Raw genomic sequence first — 19,396 nt, 5'->3', positions numbered from 1 at the left:
TCAAACTTTTACTTTTCTCGATGTATAGGTGTTGATGTAAAGAAAAACTTTAAAAACAATTTTCTTTGTTAAAAACAATTTTGCGGCAATTTTCTTTGACAAATGTCCACCGGACGGATGACCATTAGTTCTTATACATCTTATACAAACCACCATTCGACAAACGTCTAGTTAGTAAATAAAATACGATACAATTATTGGGCATTCGTTACCATAAGCAACGAATTTTTAGTATTAATAATATAGTTGCCGCGTTTATATGCGGAAAACATACTACAGACCGAAGTCTAAATTCTTAACGATTGTAGGTATTCCATAAAACGAAAAGAACACGTTTCAACATTGCAGTACTTTTATTCCAGAATATAAAATTTCTAATATGTTTCCATGTCAAACGTGTATTTTGAACTGTGAGTAATTAATCAGCGCAACATGTGCTATTAGTTGATTTGGATGACAGAAAATCGGCGTCTTCGCCAAACACCATTCGCAGAGCAGTAAATAAGGAGAAAGCGTGTGAAAGGTACTGGAACAGCATAACTGAGTTTCAATTATTATCAAGACAATGGATATACAATGGCTTGAAAATGTGTTCGAACGCCCTTTAAAACATTATAACATTTTTAAAATCGGACCAAATGATCTGACTTTTGTTTTTAGCAATTAGAAGCATTGGTTTACTAAATGATGAAAAACAAAAGATTTTGAAAAAATTGAAATTTGAAGGAATTACGTGAGAAGGTAAAAATGGCACTTTTTAAAACTTGTTAAGGCGTTTGAACACTCGTGAGCCACTGTAGATGAAATGAGTTTGCATATAAATTAGATAGATACCGAGCAGTAATATTCCAAAGACAGTGCAGGGATTAAGCACGTAACGCGGATGGCCATAGCCTCCTGAGGTACTAAAACGCGAAGTATAGTTTTTTGCACAGCCAGTACTTGATCGTACCATGTCGATTCGTATGCACTTCGAACAGCGTTTGTACTCTAATTGCGACGAGTAGATGAAACCGATGCAGAAACAAATGAAAGAAGTACAGTAACCTCTCAAGCCGGTAATATAGCACGGGGTTAAACTTCACCTTGGCAACCCAGAAATTTTTAATTTTTTACTTCTATAGTCCTGTACATCTTGACGAGAAAATGTCAAAAATCGAAGTTTTAAGGCGAGGAATTCAAAAGTTAACTTCAAATTTTCGAAATAATAATTTAACAGACAGTGAGGTTCTGTGGACGTACGCGAGTACGCCGAACAGGCTTGAGAGGTTATTCTTAACCAATATCTTGACAAATGGACTCGTATTAAATTCATAACTCACCGTATTTATCAAACTGTCGGCCGGCAACGCGCACATGAAAACCTCCATCAATGTAGTCCAAGCCAAAGTCATAAACTGCACTTTTTCCAAGAAGGTTGTTCGCTAGTTATGAAAACACCGGGTAAATATTTGGAATGGGGGCGACCTCACTGATTTCAATGACCTTGAAACACTTGTTGTCAAGGTACATTCTGATCAATTTTTTCCTATACATATTACCGCCACTCGGCTTTAGTTTACATGATATTTACAAAAAACTGTGGACACCCTCCACAGCAAATTCTATCCTTTTAAAGTGACCCAACACGCGTTTTAGGGTGGAACCTCTCCCCTGCAACCCCTCTCTAAAAAATCTACCCCAGACCTAGCTAAAATTCATAGAGAAAAGTTGCTTAAAGTGATAACCTTGACAACATAGTTCGAGGTCATTGAATTCGGCGAGGTCGCCTCTGTTCCGAATAATCACCAAAAATACCATTTACGCTGGCATTCATCATACAAGTGGAAAGCGACATAGTTGTTTCAAGTAGGTACTCACTCCTATAATATTCAAACCACATAGTACAACCTTCATACTGCCAGCTGTTACCGTGACGACAGCTATGCCTCGAGTACCATTGATAACATCCTTTGCAAATCTTAATTAAACCGACAAAATTTTCGTAATAATTATACGGTTTTTCGTACAAGGAAACTTAGTGTGAAGATTATTATAGCAATTATGTTGACAGCAATCTCGAAAGTTGCGTGGTGCTGATTTCGAATTGTGCTGTCGCGGATAATTAATACATCGACATCCAGGATCACTGTGGTCTCACCTGGTCACTGCGTGATACTTTTTCACGCACGCGATCAACGCATCGATGCTGGTAGACTCTCTCAGATCTATCATCAGTATCTCGTATCGCGCTGCGGCGTACAGAAGTAACAATGCTGCGAACATGTTCAGGCTGATCGATGCTGAGCATTGAAGGCCGACAATGGCTTGATGCAGAAAGATTACAATCCTCACGAGTCCGTAATCGACGCGGAACGGATATTCGGAGATCGTTGGGAGCGGCTGAGGTAGAAAAATACTCCCAACGATGACGACCATTGCGCTCATGTAATTCCACATTGCAGTCAGTCCGTAAAACTTGTAATACGTGTCGACGTATCGTTGATAGACGTTTCTTTCGTAGGACTTCGCGTTTTTCACGGAAACTGTTATAATCTCGACTAAACGCTATAATACGTTGTCAACTTATTAAAATAATTAAGAAAATGAATGAACGTCTACGCTCCTCTTGTTTCTTGCAATTGACTTGGAATATTCTTATTTTGCACGAAGATCCAGAGTCCAACGATAAACGATGTTGAACAAAAATATAGACAGTCACCAAAACAAACTACAGTGAATTCTCGATATATGTCAACAACACGGGTCTTGACAGTGTCATGTATCGTCCAGGAGACATACCCGAGCCGTGTTATGTTTACACTCCTCGGTGTCCGAGGCCTCTCGAGCTTCTTGGCTTCTCACGGGGTATACCTCGCGGTAGTGGGGATTATTCCGCGACGTTTATCGTCGAGGCGTTGGCGACATATATAGAGAAATCACTGTCTAAAACGAATGTCACATACCTTACCTGAAAGCGATCATGATGAATGGTGGTGATGAGTGACAATACACACACCTGGCCCGTAGCAATTGCCATGAAGGCAGCGTTTGAGAAGGCGCTTGCATCGCCGGAGTGAAGTATGGTCGCACTTAATACTGCAAGGAACAATCCAAACACGTTGATAGCACTCAACAATTTCGAAATTCTGAAACACAAGACCTGAGCTTTCGTAGACACCGATGGCTGCGGCCAGCCGCAGACCAATCGTATGCTAAGTCGAACGAAAGTGATCGCCTTCTCTGGCGTCACGGTTCCGAACATAGCACCGCGAGATGAAAAGTGGAATTGAATATCTTGAGCGACAAAGACGCCCTGGTAATTCTGTTTCTTCGAGAAGTGACGTTAACAGTACAGAAAACGATACGTTCCACGCTATCAGCTGGATAAGGAAATGGCGATTTGAGGCGGAAACATTTGCTTGATTCACCGCATAGCGAATAGATTCGCGAGAACGAAGCTTTCCTTAAAATCCGCTGGCAAAGAAAAGATTTAATAATGAACGCACCACTTAAAGGAACTATACACGGCCGCTCGCGGAAGTAACTCATCCACACGTGTTGAACGCGATATGGGCGGGTTAATATGTGATATGGCGGCTGTAATGATAGCTTGTATGTCTTCGTTTTTGTCGGAAGGAAACGGATTTTTTTCTAACTGCGATTTAGTACCGCAACGGTACGATAACGTACAGCCATTGTTATCGATCAGTACTGGTACATTCAATTACATTGTTCACCGCATAGCGAACAGATTTCTGAGAAAGAAGCTTTCTTCACAATATGCTGGCAAAGAAATGCATTAATAATGAACGCACCACTCAAAAAAAGTATACACGACCGCATCCACACGTGGTGAACGCAAGATGCGCGGGTTAACATGTGATACGGCCGCTGTAATGATTATGTCGGATACTGCATGTGTTTATATACTATTTTATACATGCTGTAGCCTGTGCTTTCTTAACAATGACGGCCAGGATGCCACATGTGTAGCACATTACAGCGAGTCCCATTGTTGACCTATTTTCTTCCGATGATAGTAGTTTTCTAAACGCAGGTTTTCTTGCAGGTGTCTTGATTCAACACATTTCTTCATTCAAACACGTATTGTCATAAAAATTGTGAGAAATCTAAATAAATTCAACGTTGTAATGTCCATAAAACCATGTACGCCAGCCACATTTTGTGCTCCGTACGGTTAGTATTAATCTAAAAGAATTTATGGATATCTGTGGAGAGTGATATAAAAGGAAATTATAAGTTATCGCTTGCGGAAACAGGTGTCGAAACAGCACAGAAGGTAAGGCTTTTCCATTCAACTGAACAATAAGAAAAGTCCATTGCGTCGTAGAGACAATAGTTGCGTGTAGAAACCATCCTTCGATAACTGTGTTTGTAGTAAGTGCAATGGAAATGCCGCAATGAAACGTCAATTATAGTTCGCGTGCAAGAAAGAAATTTCGATAGACATCGCTTAACGTCATACGGGAATTTTATATTTAATCGGTATCCGTAAACAATTTTACGGTCGGAATTTTAATAAACCGTTGTTATTTTCGTATGACAACATCAGACAACAATGTAATAATATAAATACAGGATGTCCCAAAAATACATACACAGTTAAGTTGTAACAATTAATCCAGTTAGTTCAATTAGATCAACGCATAATCGTATCGAAGTAAGACTAAATTCATTTAAAGCTACACGAAGCCTGTGTTCAAACAACAATAAACAGTATTAACAATATATTTATTCCAAAATATAAACTTTCAAGTATGTTTCTATGGCGGAATTGTGTTTTAAACTATGTGGAATTAACCAGTGCAACATGTACCGTTAATTGATTTAGATGACAGGAGGTCGTCGTCTTCATCAAGCACCATAACACGCATAGCAGCAAACAACGAAACTGCGTTTGAAATGTACTGAAATAGCATAGCTAATATTCAAATATTACTACGACAATAGATGCATATAAAATGAATTTGCATATAAATTGGACAGGTACCGAGCAGTAATATTCCAAGCAAAGTACAGGGATGAAGCATTTAAAGCTGATGGCCATCGGTTTCTGAGGTACTATCATTCGAAGTACAGTTTTTTGCACCTCTAGTGCTTGATCGTACCATGTCGATTCGTATACACTTCGAACAGCGTTTGTACTCTAATTGCGACGAGTAGATGAAACCGATGCAGAAACAAATGAAAGAAGTAAATTAACCTTTCAATCCGGTAATATCACACGGGGTTAAATTTCACCTTGGCAACCCAGAAATTTTTAGTTTCTTTACTGTATAATCCCATTCGCCTTGACGAGAAAATACCAAAAATCGAAGTTTTAAGGCGAGGAATTCAAAAGTTAACTTCAAATTTTCAAAATATTCAAATTTTCGTGTACGTCGAACCGGCTTGAGAGGTTCTTCTTGACAGATAAAGAGCTCTTAACCCTTAGCACTCTTAGTGACTGTAAGGCGCCACTAAAAATTGCTGTGGCATTATTCAAAATATTTTTCACATTATTAAATTTATTTGTATTCAAGAAATTACTAAACACTTCAGTATTGTACGAGTAAATTGCACCATTTTCGTATGTATAACATGAAAAAAATATATATATAGAAGGGAAATATTCTGGATCGAAAGAAATGTTTCGTTTTGGAGTTAAAATAGCTTCGAGTGCAAAGGGTTAAATGAACCTTTGTACAATCAACGAACTCGCATCAAACTCATAACTCACCACATTTATCAAACTGTCGGCCGGCAACGCGCACATGAAAACCTCCATCAATCCGGTCCAAGACAAGACCACAAACTGCAGTTTTACCACGAACGATTGCCGCTGTTTATGAAAATCGTTTACGCCGACGTTCATTTCACTACCGGAACGTATCATGGTTGTTCGAAATACTCACTCCTATAATATTCAAACCGCAAAGTACAATGTTCGTACTGCTACATAGTATCGTGATACAAGCGATATACTGAGTGGCTGCGATGACATCCTTCGCAAATCTAAATAAAACAATTTAGTGATAATTGTACGATTTTCGATACATGAGAGTAAAAAGATTATAACAATTACGTTGACAGCAATGTCACACTTACCTCTTCACTGCGTGATACTTTTTCATGCACTTCATGAACGCATCAACGCTGGCAGCCTCTCTCATGTCTATCATCAGTATCTCGTACTTCGCTGCGGTGTACAGAAGGAACAATGCCGCGAACATGTTCAGGCTGACCGATGCTGAACATTGAAAGCCGACAATGGCTTGATGTAGAAAAATTATGATTCTCACGGGTGCGTAATCGACGCGGAAAGGGTATTCCGAGATTGTTGGAAACGGCTGAGGTAGAAAAATACTTCCAACGACGACGACCATGGGGCTGACGTAATACCATATTACGGTCAGCCCATAAAACATGGAGTACGTGTCGATGTACCGTTGAAAGACGTTTCTTTCGTAGGATTTCGCGTTCTTTAAAGTAACTCTTATGTCCTCGATCAAACGCTGTAACACGTCGCCGAAGTTACACAGTGAATTCCCGCTATAAGTCAGTTGCGCGGTTCCGGCGAGAGACATTTAGACGAAATCAGAGGTTCTCGCCGAACGTTGCGTTTGAAGTACACGGTGCACGCTGGAAACGCAAATGTCACTATCCTTTTATATGGTTTATGGCATAGAGACAAGGAGGCGGAGAAAATGTCTTTCTCTGATAGAATGTTTGTGTGGGTAGTTCCAGTGACTTTTAACCGCGATATGCTTCCACTGACTTACAACGGTAATTCACTGTATCACGTGTCAATTACAGCGGTTACTCGATGAATGTCCACTACACGGTTCTGGCGAGTGACATACATAGGATAGGAGACTTGTTTGATCCACGCCACATGCCTCACCTGAAAGTCATCGTGCTTTGCGGTGCAAAGCAACGTGAAGAAGAAAACCTGAAGCGCGGAAATCGCCATGACGACTGCCTTCGAAAATGCGGCGAAATCGTCGACGTAAAGGATCGCTGCGTTTAATACTGGAAAGAACAATGCAAGCGCGCTAAGAGCACTCAACACCTTTGCAATTCTGAGACACAAAACCTGAGCTTTCGTGGCCGCCGTTGGCAACGGCCAGCCACAGATCAAAGCTATGCTAAGTCGAACGAAGGCCATCGCCTTGTCCGGCGACACGTTTTCGAACATAGCACCGCGAGACGGAAGGACAAATTGAGACGACGAATGGTTAAATTTCTTCGAGAAATTAGGTTAGTGGAATGGCAGACGAAACATTCCACGCTATCAGCTGTAACGCGCTCCGTGACGAAAACATTTGCTTGATTCAGCGCACAGTGAGCAGACTACGAGAAGATAGCTTTCCCAGAAATCTCTTGGCGAAGAAAAGGATTAATAATGAACGCAGCGCTTAAATGAACTATAGACTACCGCCCGCGGGGCTTGCTTATCCGCGCGTGGTGAACGCGGATGGGAGGATTAATATGTGATACGGAGCCATAATGATAACTTAGGAGTTTTTGCTTTTTCTAGACCGTACGGAGGGTGTTTTTTTTTAACTCTGATTTAGTACCGCAACAGAATAAAAATTGCACGGCTAATGGTATCGACCAGTGCTGGTAGTACTTTCAATTATATTGTTTAACGCGTAATTGTACTAGAAAATTTTAGAGAACGTTTCTTACATGGTCAAGTTTGAAGAAACACGCGAAATATCCAATTTCGAGACGTCCTTTGCTGAAACAGTAAGAAGTATACAGCAGTATCCTGTGGTCTTCCCTTAGTCGATACAGTTTAACATTACACCGAGTATATGGGAATACTTTTGAACAACGAATAAAGTGTTAGAGATACTTCAAACCAAGCTAATTTATGTATATATTTTTCAATTTATTTCGAGAACTAAACATCCTGGAAAACATGTATGTATGTATCCTTTATCGCATTGCGTTCAAAGTTGTAGCAGGTGAATCGAAAATTTTTCATTTTGCATAAAGAACCTACTTATGAGTTTACGAAAAACGTAGCCGTCTCTATTGAAATATTTATTCGGAAATGTTTACCGACAAAAGAACGATTGTCGAGGGACTAATAAATAGCCGCAGGTAGGTGAATTGTTAATACAATACATCTGGCTGGTTTTTCTCTCCACTTTAATACATAGTGTTTAACATAACGTAATATTTAACGTAACAAACAGTGTCAATCGTCCTGGCAACAGGTGGTGTTAAAAATGCCGGATGACGTCACGTCTTCCTGGTCATTCAGTATAAGACGAAGAGCAGTGAATAAGGAGAAGACGTTTGAAATGTACTAAAAGATCGAAGAACTTGTAGAGAATGGTACAAAGACATGTTACCAATGAAAAAATATGTATAAATTTTTACCGAACAGTAATAACTCAAGGACAGTTGTGGAACGACGAATAAGAAGCTGACGATTATCGGCTTCTGCGGCACCAGCATCTGATACACTGTTTTCTGCACGCTTAAATCTCGTTCGTACCACTTCACGTCGTAGACACTCCGAATTGCACCTGAACTCTGATTAGTAAATCATACTTGAGCAATTAGTGTTACTTAAATATTCTTATTCAGAAGACTTTCCTTTTTTTCAAGGCGACACTTGTACGGTAGATATAAGTAAGTAAATGCACTGATACGTGCCAAAAAATCAATGCTCAGAAATGCTCAAGATTCTTATTTAATACTTCTTGACAAAGTTCGCATGAGCAATTAACCCTAAGAATACTAGGGGAAGGGACGGGGAGAGCTCCTGAAACCCACAGCTTCAAAACTGTTAAATTTGAGTTATTTACATTCTGTAAAACGTTCTCAAAAAATTACTTATTGTTTTGTACTGCTTTATGTTTAATTTACAAATTGCCCCATTGACGTATCTAAAAAAGTTTATAAGAAATCGAAAACTTACTGCGACCATTGTGAAACCACTAAATACATAAGTAAATATTCACATAATAATGAAATTAATTTTGGCAGATATTCTGTGACAAATGTCTCTCCCCCGTTTTCTGTTGGGTTTCATTTGTCCAACCCGTTTAAGCTGTAATGAAATCGATTAAACCGAAATCCTGAAAGTACTCACTGATTTTTGAAAGTAGAGCAGTCATTGGCGTTATACTTATCCCTTTAATGAATTGTTTTCAGTAGTCTGTCGCGAATTAACAACTCACCGCTTCTATCAGACGATCGGCTGGCAACACGCACGCAAAAACTTGCAGCAACTCCGCCATAGCCACAAACATAAATTCACATTTTATCAAAAACTCTCGACGCTGTTAAGAAATGTTTCGTTTTAATAACATCGCAATCCATTTTCGATGAGCTTATGCTACTCAAGAGTACTTACACCAATGATATTAAGACCGGAATTTACGAGTACTACGCTACTGAAAAGTATTGTGTTCAAAGTCGCGTATTGGACACCGTCAATGGTATCCTGTGCATACCTAAATTGGAGTATCATAAATCAGGAATCTTTATAACTCGATGCAAACAGAACTATTTTTTAAACATTCCCGAATGTATCAATCGCAATAATATAATGTCCCCTTTAATTTGGTTACAAGTAGTAACAAGTATCATAGTTCAAACAATGCACACTGACTCGTGAAAGTATTTTGACAGACAGAACGACCAAATTCGGACACTTCGCCGTGCTCTGATCCTCGTTCTTACCTTCTCACTTCGCGATACTTTTTCACGCATTCCTTCAAATCGGCGACGGTGACAGCCGATTGCAACTCTAGCATCACTATGTCGAATCTTGCCGCAGCGAATAGAATCAGCATCGCTGTCAGCGTGTTCAAGCTCAAGGTTGAAACGTTTTGAAAAGCGACGAATGCATGACTTAGGAAAATAGCTGTCATGACAGGTTCATAGTCGACGCGGAATGGGTATCTGCAGAGTACAGGAAATTGCTGGTCTGTGAAGAAGGTTATAAACACCACGACAGACGCAGCAACGTAAAAACCTATTGTAGAGATCCCATGAAATGGAGAATACGTGTCCACGTATCGTTGGAAGATCGCCATTTCGTACAGTTCTGCATTCTCTAAATAGTCCGTCATTTCCTCGATTAATCGCTGCAACGATTAGGGTACACGTAAACTACGGTGGCTCTTATTTACTCTTGATGAAAACTTTGTTTACGCCCCCTCCCGAATTGTTCTAATTAATAAAAAAAAATCTGCAAAGTTTGAGCTCGATCGAATAACGGGAAAATGTGTCCCTCCCACCCGCCACTTAAACACTAAAATAATTAATTAAATGCTCATCAAATCGTTTTTCTCGAATACCTTCCAAAATACTGACCGTATCAGAAACTATGTTAAGCAAAACGTGTAGATCTGGTGCGTCCTTTAGTTTGCGTCTTTTAAAATTAAAGATTCAAAAGAAAAACACCCCAGCGTGAAATGACAAGAGAAAATGGTGCTTGGAATCACCTCAGGAGTCACCCCTTCCGGGTATCAAGAACAGAATACAATTAATTCGAAGAAATGTAGAAATGTAGAAATGTCTCACCTGAAAATGATCGTGTTGAATGCTACAGACAAATATATACACGATGGTCTGACACATAGCAGCAGCAAGGCCGAACCCCTTGCCGAAGAGAACTGGGTCATCGATGTTAGTCCAAAGGAACCAAAACGCAGGCAAGATCACTATAATGTTGAATAAAACAGACAGCACTTTCACGATCACATAAAAGTAAATGTGACTTTTAGGAGCTGACGAAGGCAGCGGCCAACCGCAGCCCAAGGTCACGCTGTATTTGGTGAAAGCGATAGCCTTTTTCGGCGTCACGTTCGCGAACATCCTACAGCGAGAACGGGAGACAACCCGACTGTTCCCGAGCGAAAGAAATAATCCCTGTTCGAATTGCTTCGATAGTGACGTTAACACTACAATCTACCAAACGTTTTACAGCCGATCGGTTATCGAAGCAGAATGATTTTTCCCTGATAAGCGCATTTGATAGTCTGAAGGGGGATTCTACGCTTCCAACGGAGGAAGTACGAGGCAAATGAATTAGTAAACGGTGGCTGCAATATTTACAGTCATTTCGGGGGTAAGAACAACGTAGTGTTGGTGGGACAGTGTTACAATTTCTGTAACAATGTAGATAGTACATAATGATAGTCTGAGAGCTATATTTCCTACCCCCATTGATTTTTCTTGGATTTTTCATCCGTGCGAGTCTGGGGCGGCATAGTCTTTCATGGGGCTCCGCCAATCACTTGTTCTCTATCCCGTGATTAACGGCAGCATATTTGATGATCTTGACGTATCTTGCCGAGGTTGATAGTACGAGTATTTTTCTTGTGTTCAGTATACACGGTTTGGATTTAACATCGTCACCATCATTGCCTCGGATAGTATCGTGAGTTCACGATCACGATTTATGGAAAAATGAATCTTATTTAGTTATACAGTGTTTACTCTGTATATGTCCCAAATGTCTAGCCGATACAAGTCTTAGAATAATCCCCACTGCCGCGGGGTACATGTCCCTGGTTAGACCCATGTTTTGGACATATATCGAGTAGACACTGTATCCATAACTTGCTTAAACATCAATTTGTATGACGTCCCGGCAATCAAATTGAATTACAGTTTAATGAACGACGTACTGTCGAATTTACAATAATGTAAGATGCACTGTACTCTACACGACCAAACTTGTTCCTCACTTTTGTTCTGTAAAACAATGAAACGGAATCGTACAACAATTGTTAGGAGGTCGTTGCAAAGGCGTGAGAAAACGAGAAACTGAATATGTAACGCAACGGCACCTTTATTCCAGAATATAAAACCACAAATACGTTAGTGTATGATAACATTTCTTCTAAACTAGGTGTATTCAATCAATGCAACATGAACTATTAGTAGATTTGGATGACAGAAAATCTGCTTGTTCGCCAAGCACCATTCGCAGAGCAGTGAATAACGAGACGGAGTTCGAAATGTACTGAAACAGCATAATTAATATTTAAATATTGTTACGACAGTGGATACATGCAACACGAGTTAGAATATGAATTGAACACATACAGAGCAATAGTATTCCAAGGAAAGTCTGGGGATGATGCACCTAAAACTGATGACAACGGGCTCTTGAGGTACCAAAATGCGAAGCACAGTCTTTTGCACACCCAGTACTTGATTGTACCATGTCGATTCGTATACACTCCGAACAGCGTTTGTACTCTAATTAAGACGAGTAGATGAAACCGATGCAGAAACAAATGAAAGAAGAAAATTAATCTCTCAAGCCGGGAATATAGCACGGGGTTAAACTTCACCTTGGCAACACAGAAATTTTTAATTTCTTTACTATACAATACTGTACGTCTTGACGAGAAAATGTCAAAAATCGAAGTTATAAGACGAAGATTTTAAAAGTTAACTTCAAATTTTCGAAATAATAATTTAACAGACAGTGAGGTCCTGTGGACTCACGCGTGTACGTAGAACCGACTTGAGAGGTTATTCTTAACCAATATCTTGACAAATGGACTCGTATTAAATTCATAACTCACCATATTTATCAATCTGTCGGCCGGCAACGCGCACATGAAGACCTCCATCAAGGCAGTCCAAGACAAGGCCATAAATTGCAGTTTTACCAAGAAGGTTGTTCGCTGGTTATGAAAACACCAGGTAAATATTTGGAATGGGGGCGACCTCACTGATTTCAATGACCTTGAAATACTCGTTGTCAAGATACACTCTGATCAACTTTTTCCTATACACATTACCGCCACGCGGCTTCATTTTACAAGATATTTACAAAAACCTGCGGTCACCCACCACAGCGAATTCTGCCCTTTTTAAGTGACCGAACACATGTTTTAGGATAGAGCACCTCCCCTGGAACCCCTCACCAAAAAATCTACCCCAGACCTAGCTAACATTCGTATAGAAAAGTTGCTTAGAATGACAACCTTGACAACATTGTTCGAGGTCAACGAAATCGGCCAGGTAGCCCCTACTCCGAATAGTCACCAAAAATACAGTTAATGCTGGCATTTATCTCACGACTGGAACGCGGCATAGTTGTTTCAAGTAGATACTCACTCCTATAATGTTCAGACCACAAAGTACAATCTTCATGCTGCTAAGTATCACCGTGGTGACAGCTATGGACTGAGCGCCATCGATAACATCCTTTGCAAATCTAAATAAGACCGTCCCAATTTCGTTAAATATACGGTTTTTCATACAACGAAACTTAGTGTAACAAAATTATTATAGTAATTATGTTGACAGCAGTCTCAAAAGTTGAGTGGTGCTGATTTCCAATTGTCCTGTCCCGGATAATTAATACATCGACATCCAGGATAACTGTGGTCTCACCTGGACACTGCGTGATACTTTTTCACGCACGCGATCAACGCATCGACGCTGGTAGCCTCTCTCAGATCTGTCATCAGCATCTCGTACCTCGCTGCAGCGTTCAGAAGCAACAATGCTGCGAACATGTTCATGCTGACCGATGCTGAGCATTGAAAGCCGACAATGGCTTGATGCAGAAAGACTACAATCCTCACGGGTTCGTAATCGACGCGGAACGGATATTCGGAGATTGTTGGGAACGGCTGAGGTAGAAATATACTTCCGACGATGACGACCGTTGCGCTCATGTAATACCACATTACAGTCAGTCCGTAAAACTTGTAGTACGTGTCGACGTATCGTTGATAGACATTTCTTTCGTAGGACTTCGCGTTCTTTAAGGAAACTGTTATGTCCTCGACTATACGCTGCAATGCGTCGTCGACTTATTAAAATCTTTAAGAAAAGGAATGACCGTCTACGCTCCTCTTGTTTCTTGCAATTTACTTATAATATTCCTATTTTGCATGAAGATCCGCAGTCCAATAATAAACGACGGTGAACAAAAATGTAGATACTCGCCAAAACAAACTACAGTGAACTCTCGATATATGTCAACAACAGGGTTCTTGTCAGCGTCATGTATCGTCCAGGAGGCATACCCGAGCCGTGTTATGTTTACACTCCTCGGTGTCCGAGGCCTCTCGAGCTTCTTGGTTTCTCACGGGGTATACGTCGCGGTAGTGGGGGTAATTCCGCGACGTTTATCGTCGAGGCGTTGGCGACATATATGGAGAAATCACTGTCACAAACGAATGTCACATACCTTACCTGAAAGCGATCATGATGAATGGTAGTGATGAGTGACAATATACACGCCTGGCCCGTAGCAATTGACATGAAGGCGGCGTTTGAGAAGGCGTTTGCATCGCCGGAGTGAAGTATGGTCGCACTTAATACTGGAAGGAACAATCCAAACGCGCTGATAGCACTCAACAATTTCGAAATTCTGAAACACAAGACCTGAGCTTTCGTAGACACCGATGGCTGCGGCCAGCCGCAGATCAATCGTATGCTAAGTCGAACGAAGGTGATCGCCTTCTCTGGCGTCACGGTTCCGAACATAGCACCGCGAGAAGAAAAGTGGAATTGAATATCTAGAGCGACAAAGACGCCCTGGTAATTCTGTTTCTTCGAGAAGTGACGTTAACAGTACAGAAAACGATACGTTCCACGCTATCAGCTGGATAAGGAAATGGCGATTTGAGGCGGAAACATTTGCTTGATTCACCGCATAGCGAATAAATTCGTGAGAACGAAGCTTTCCTTAAAATCCGCTGGCAAAGAAAAGATTTAATAATGAACGCACCACTTAAAGGAACTATACACGACCGCTCGCGGAAGTAACTCATCCACACGTGTTGAACGCGAGATGGGCGGATTAATATGTGATATGGCGGCTGTAATGATAGCTTGCATGTCTTCTTTTTTGTCAGAAAGAAATGGATTTTTTTCTAACTGTGATTTAGCACCGCAACGGTAGGATAACGTACAGCCATTGGTATCGATCAGTGCTGGTACATTCAATTACATTGTTCTACGCACAATTCTGCTGGCAACTTTCCGAGAATTTTTCTTCAACGTTCTAACGTGTTGTGGGAATCAATTGTGATGAAAAACGTGAATTGTGAAATTCCAAGACGTCTTGAGCTTGAGCAGTAATAGCTACACGTTCCTAGCCTATACATAAGGACATGGTCACTGAGGTCACTCTTACAAGTGAGTAAGTACAAGTAATAGATATTTAAAATACATAATCTCCATGGATATTTATCAATACATTTTAGAAATTTAGTGTGTAGGAAAAATTCTTTATTTATTTTCAATAGTAAATTTAATATTCATTACAAATACTACAACGTTGGTACTAACTTTATGACAATCGTCCGTTTATTAACCACATCTACAGGTTTGTAATGTTCCCTGCTGCCTTCAGAATTTTTTCAAATTGGCTTTCTCGACGAGTTTTCATCGACAATACTAGCAGGGACGAAAGAATCGATCCCCATAATTAAATGAACTATCGTTAGTGACGGCAACGACGAGCACAAATGAGAGACGATCTAAGCTATTCCGTAATTCTGGGTAAATAATTGAATCATGATGCTAATTTTCTCGTATCTCCATTACGCATATCATTTGAGGAATAATTAAATAAGCAGGTGCAGACATAAAAATTGGCACAAAATGGTCTGGATTTCACATTCTTTCTTTTGTAAATGCTGAGATTACAAAGATGAAATCTAAATAAATTCAGTCTAGTAATGTTTAAAACTACGCATGTACTGTAAAATTTATTATAATGTAAGGTGCACCATGCGGGGCTTTACACGACCAAATTTTTCTTCCTCGATTTTGTTCAATAAAACAATGAAAGCAAATTGTACAACAATTATTAAGAAGTCGTTTCAAGGGTGGGGGGGGGGCGAGAAAAGGAAAAAACTGAATATGTAACGCAACGGTACCTTTATTCCAGAATATAATCCCTCAAATAGTATATGGTAACATGTCTTCTAAACTACGTGTATTTAATCAATGCAACATGAACTATTAGTTGATTTGGATGACAGAAAATCTGCGTCTTCACCAAGCACCATTCGCAGAGCAGTGAATAATGAGACGGAGTTCGAAATGTACTGAAACAGCATAATTAATATTTAAATATTACAACGACAGTGGATGCATGCAGGATGAGTTTAATATAAATTGAACACATACAGAGCAGTAATATTCCAATGAAAGTCTGGGGATGAAACACTTAAAACTGATGACAATAGGCTTCTGAGGTACCAAAATGCGAAGCACAGTTTTCTGCACTCCCAGTGCTTGATCGTACCATGTCGATTCGTATGCACTTCGAACGGCGTTTGTACTCTAATTGCGACGAGTAGATGAAACCGATGCAGAAACAAATGAAAGAAGAAAATTAATCTCTCAAGCCGGTAATATCGCACGAAGTTAAACTTCACCTTGGCAAACCAGAAATTTTTAATTTCTTTACTATACAATCCTGTACGTATTGACGAGAAAATGTCAAAAATCGAAGTTTTAAGGCGAGGAATATAAAAGTTAACTTGAAATTTTCATAGTGTATTAATGAAACTCCAAATATTAATTTAATAGACAATGAGGTTCTGTAGACGTACGCGTGTATGTCGAATCGCATGCAGGAACGAATAAAAGAAGTAAATTGACTTTGACAAACGAGGAGCTCTTTAATAAACTTATATGTCAACGAATTCGTTTGAAATTCAGAACTTACCACATTTATCAATGCGTCAGCTGGCAAAGCGCACATGAGAACCTCCATCAATGCCGTCCCAGCCAAGAACATAAACTGCAGTTTTACCACAAAGGGTTGCCGCTATTTATGAAAATACCATTTACGCTGGCATTCATTGCACTACTGAATCGTGTCATAGTTGTTTCAAGTACTCACTCCTATAATATTCAGACCACAAAGTACAAGAACTACACTGCTAAACATTATCGTGAACGAAACTATGTACTGAGTAGCATCGGTGACATCCTTTGCAAATCTAAACAAAACCAACACAATCTCGTGGTAGTTATTCATCTCGTGATCTTTAAAGAAAAGAAACTTATCTCTAACGAAATTAACAGTATGTTTAAAACGGCTATCGCTTCGAGTGTGATAGATTTGAAAATATACTGTCGATGACACGGCCACCGGAGCATTTTTTTGTAATACCCAGTTTAGGAATATGGCGACAATTTGGTGAATTTTCATGTTAAGTTATAATTCTAATCGTAAAAATTTCATCGTGAGCAAAATATTTATGATCACAATTCACAAAATCACTTAAACGTTCTGTATAAGTAGACTGCGGATTTTATGCATCTATTGCAAACATGACAGGTTGCAACGTGAAACTGTAATGACGTTAGAAAAGTTTAGGAATATTGTTATGTCATTTTCGAGTTACTAAAATTATTGAAATACTTATATTTCATTTACAAATTAGGCAATGTTGAATTTTGCATAAAGATTCGTAATCTATTCGTAAATCCTGAATGCACAATTACTTTTGATCTTGCTGCGTTGTTCCATTTACATCTTTATTTCATTAACATTATTATGTTTCAGTGTCGCCAGATTAGGGGAGTTACCTCGAATTGAGAGGAACGCAGTCCTCTTCCAGTACCGGATGAGTCACGTGACATTGTGTCACGTGCACGACAAAGATGAAACGCGTCACGTGACCGGGACATGGCGGACGCGTGAGGGAATAGCGACACTGTTGGGCCTGTACAAAATTCTTTGACCCAGCCTTACCTGGTCACCGAATAATACTTTTTCACGCACATGGCCAAAGCATCGATGCTGGTAGACTCCCTCAGATCTATCATCAGTATCTCGTACCTCGCTGCGGTGTACAGAAGCAACATTGCTGCGAACATGTTCACGCTGATCGCTGCGGAGCATTGAAGGCCGACAAAGGTTTGGTGTAGAATGATTATAGTCTTCACGGGTTCGTAGTCGACGCGGAATGGATACTCGGAGACCGTTGGGAACGGCTGAGGTAGAAAAACACTTCCTAAAACGACGACGATTGGAGATACGAAATACCACATCACGGTCAACCCGTAAAACCGGCAGTACGTGTCGACGTATCGTTGATAGACGTCCCTCTCGTAGGACTTTGCGTTCTTTAAGGAAGCTGTTACGTTCTCAATCAAACGCTGTAACACGTCGCCGAAGTTACATTACATGTCAAATGCAGTGATTACTCGATAATTGTCCACAACACGGGTCTGGCGAGGGACATATATCGGATAGTAGACATAAATCGGATTCTTTGATTCACCCCGAAACTTTCATCGCTCATTACACAAGTAAAAATCATGGGAATTACGATTACCTGATATGCTCTTCTTTAAGGCACACCGTGTAATGAACGTCACAATCCTTACCTGACAGCGATCATGTTGAATGCCGGTAATCAATATTTGTGTTACAACTTGGATACAAGCTAATGCCATGACGATCGCCTTCGTGAAATTGGTTGCGTCGCTAACGTGGAGAATCGCTGCGTACAATACTGGCAAGAATAATCCAAGCGCGCTAATAGCACTCGACACTTTGAAAATTCTGTAACACAAGACCTGAGCTCTCGTAGCCACCGATGGCAGTGGCCAGCCGCAGGTCAAACCTATGCTAAGTCGAACGAAGGCCATTGCCTTCTCTGGCATCACGTTTTCGAACATTGTAGCACCGGCCAAACGGATCAAATTGAATATCTCGAATCACGGAAACGCACTGTAATCGAATTTCTCCGAGAAACCACGTTAATACTGCGGTAACGTAAACTTTTGCTTGGTTCAGTGCGCAGCGAACAGACACTGAGGAAGAAGCTTTCTTTCATATCTGTTGGCGAAGAAAGGAATTAATAATTCACTCACCTCTCAAAGTAACTATATACGAGCGCTTGCGGAAGTAACTCATCCACACGTGTTGAACGCAAGATGGGCGGGTTAATATGTGATATGGCGGATGTAATGATAGCTTGTATGTCTTCGTTTTTGTCAGAAGGAAGCGGTTTTTTTTTTAAGTGTACCGCAACGGTATGAAGATGTACTGGCATTGGCATCGATCAGTGCTGGTACCTTCAATTACGTTGTTCTACGCACACCTCTACATTCCGAGAAATTTTCTTCAACGTTCCGACGAGTTGTGGGGTTCAGTTGTGAAGAAAACGTGAATTATCAAATTTTGAAGACGTCCTCTGCTTGAACAGTAGCAGCTGTAATGTTTATAAAACCACGAATACCAGTCACATTTTGTGCGCGGTACGGTCAGTATTAATAAATCTATTTGAATTTATAGATATCTGTGGAGGGTGAGATAAAAGGAAATTATAAGTTATCGCTTGCGGAAACAGGTTTTGAAACAGCACAGAAGGTAAGGCTTTTCCATTCAACTGAATAAGAAGAATAGACCATAACGGCGTAGAGACAACAGTTGCGT

At 40.2% G+C, this 19,396-nt stretch overlaps 4 protein-coding genes across 11 annotated transcripts; all 4 read right to left on the bottom strand.

The window, feature by feature from the left end:
- Nucleotides 1–274: 274 nt before the first annotated feature.
- Nucleotides 275–14,774, bottom strand: LOC143361303 (uncharacterized). Of its 5 annotated transcripts, none has more exons than XM_076800594.1 (7): nucleotides 14,717–14,774; nucleotides 14,179–14,356; nucleotides 2,141–2,547; nucleotides 1,861–1,960; nucleotides 1,323–1,424; nucleotides 835–990; nucleotides 279–526 (listed from the first exon to the last, which is right to left on the bottom strand). In XM_076800594.1, exons 2-7 carry the CDS (start codon nucleotides 14,245–14,247, stop codon nucleotides 419–421), a joined length of 942 nt encoding a protein of 313 aa, XP_076656709.1. In that variant the 5' UTR covers nucleotides 14,248–14,356; nucleotides 14,717–14,774; the 3' UTR covers nucleotides 279–418. The 5 variants fall into 5 exon arrangements, with proteins under 5 accessions (XP_076656707.1, XP_076656706.1, XP_076656709.1 ...); XM_076800593.1 differs by lacking the exons at nucleotides 14,179–14,356; nucleotides 14,717–14,774 and adding exons at nucleotides 2,951–3,128; nucleotides 3,923–4,038 and having other exon boundaries at nucleotides 280–526; XM_076800592.1 differs by lacking the exons at nucleotides 14,179–14,356; nucleotides 14,717–14,774 and adding an exon at nucleotides 2,951–3,495 and having other exon boundaries at nucleotides 275–526; nucleotides 1,323–1,397.
- LOC143361300 (uncharacterized) lies at nucleotides 4,775–18,638 on the bottom strand. Of its 4 annotated transcripts, none has more exons than XM_076800582.1 (6): nucleotides 18,343–18,638; nucleotides 17,705–18,111; nucleotides 16,847–16,946; nucleotides 16,670–16,771; nucleotides 16,126–16,281; nucleotides 4,775–4,910 (listed from the first exon to the last, which is right to left on the bottom strand). In XM_076800582.1, exons 1-6 carry the CDS (start codon nucleotides 18,634–18,636, stop codon nucleotides 4,800–4,802), a joined length of 1,170 nt encoding a protein of 389 aa, XP_076656697.1. In that variant the 5' UTR covers nucleotides 18,637–18,638; the 3' UTR covers nucleotides 4,775–4,799. The 4 variants fall into 4 exon arrangements, with proteins under 4 accessions (XP_076656697.1, XP_076656700.1, XP_076656698.1 ...); XM_076800585.1 differs by having other exon boundaries at nucleotides 16,670–16,744; XM_076800583.1 differs by lacking the exons at nucleotides 4,775–4,910; nucleotides 16,126–16,281; nucleotides 16,670–16,771 and adding exons at nucleotides 11,863–11,980; nucleotides 12,064–12,219; nucleotides 12,552–12,653.
- LOC143361700 (uncharacterized) lies at nucleotides 4,925–7,259 on the bottom strand. The gene is made up of 5 exons (XM_076801291.1): nucleotides 6,887–7,259; nucleotides 6,091–6,497; nucleotides 5,898–5,997; nucleotides 5,723–5,824; nucleotides 4,925–5,149 (listed from the first exon to the last, which is right to left on the bottom strand). The coding sequence occupies exons 1-5, from the start codon at nucleotides 7,178–7,180 to the stop codon at nucleotides 4,925–4,927; spliced, it is 1,128 nt and encodes a 375-aa protein (XP_076657406.1). The 5' UTR covers nucleotides 7,181–7,259.
- Nucleotides 8,172–10,827, bottom strand: LOC143361699 (uncharacterized). Its single transcript, XM_076801290.1, has 6 exons — nucleotides 10,534–10,827; nucleotides 9,688–10,094; nucleotides 9,386–9,458; nucleotides 9,183–9,284; nucleotides 8,377–8,532; nucleotides 8,172–8,302 (listed from the first exon to the last, which is right to left on the bottom strand). The coding sequence occupies exons 1-6, from the start codon at nucleotides 10,825–10,827 to the stop codon at nucleotides 8,192–8,194; spliced, it is 1,143 nt and encodes a 380-aa protein (XP_076657405.1). The 3' UTR covers nucleotides 8,172–8,191.
- Nucleotides 18,639–19,396: the final 758 nt, after the last annotated feature.

This window comes from Halictus rubicundus, chromosome 15 (genome assembly GCF_050948215.1).
Source record: "Halictus rubicundus isolate RS-2024b chromosome 15, iyHalRubi1_principal, whole genome shotgun sequence".
In the NCBI taxonomy this organism is placed as follows: Eukaryota; Metazoa; Arthropoda; class Insecta; order Hymenoptera; family Halictidae; genus Halictus; species Halictus rubicundus.
The sequence above is the reverse complement of the archived record's forward strand: the minus strand, read 5'-3'. Positions and strand labels throughout refer to the sequence as shown.

Excerpts from the sequence above, each read along its gene's own strand:
- LOC143361300 (XM_076800582.1), bottom strand. The coding sequence starts at position 18,636 with ATGTTCGAAAACGTGATGCCAGAGAAGGCAATGGCCTTCGTTCGACTT. Across the intron at positions 16,772-16,846 it reads GTGGTCTGAATATTATAGGA|CGGCAACCCTTTGTGGTAAA; the intron begins GTGAGTACTTGA and ends TTTCATAAATAG. Across the intron at positions 4,911-16,125 it reads CATTGGAATATTACTGCTCT|TACATTTCAAACGCAGTTTC; the intron begins GTATGTGTTCAA and ends ATGCTATTTCAG.
- LOC143361303 (XM_076800591.1), bottom strand. The coding sequence starts at position 3,244 with ATGTTCGGAACCGTGACGCCAGAGAAGGCGATCACTTTCGTTCGACTT. Across the intron at positions 2,548-2,950 it reads TTCATCATGATCGCTTTCAG|CGTTTAGTCGAGATTATAAC; the intron begins GTAAGGTATGTG and ends AACGTATTATAG. Across the intron at positions 1,425-1,860 it reads GTGGTTTGAATATTATAGGA|CGAACAACCTTCTTGGAAAA; the intron begins GTGAGTACCTAC and ends TTTCATAACTAG.
- LOC143361700 (XM_076801291.1), bottom strand. The coding sequence starts at position 7,180 with ATGTTCGAAAACGTGTCGCCGGACAAGGCGATGGCCTTCGTTCGACTT. Across the intron at positions 5,825-5,897 it reads GCGGTTTGAATATTATAGGA|CGGCAATCGTTCGTGGTAAA; the intron begins GTGAGTATTTCG and ends TTTCATAAACAG. Across the intron at positions 5,150-5,722 it reads CCGACAGTTTGATAAATGTG|AGTACAAACGCTGTTCGAAG; the intron begins GTGAGTTATGAG and ends CGTCGCAATTAG.
- LOC143361699 (XM_076801290.1), bottom strand. The coding sequence starts at position 10,827 with ATGTTCGCGAACGTGACGCCGAAAAAGGCTATCGCTTTCACCAAATAC. Across the intron at positions 8,533-9,182 it reads CCGATCGTCTGATAGAAGCG|AGTTCAGGTGCAATTCGGAG; the intron begins GTGAGTTGTTAA and ends TTTACTAATCAG. Across the intron at positions 8,303-8,376 it reads CCTTGAGTTATTACTGTTCG|TACATTTCAAACGTCTTCTC; the intron begins GTAAAAATTTAT and ends TCGATCTTTTAG.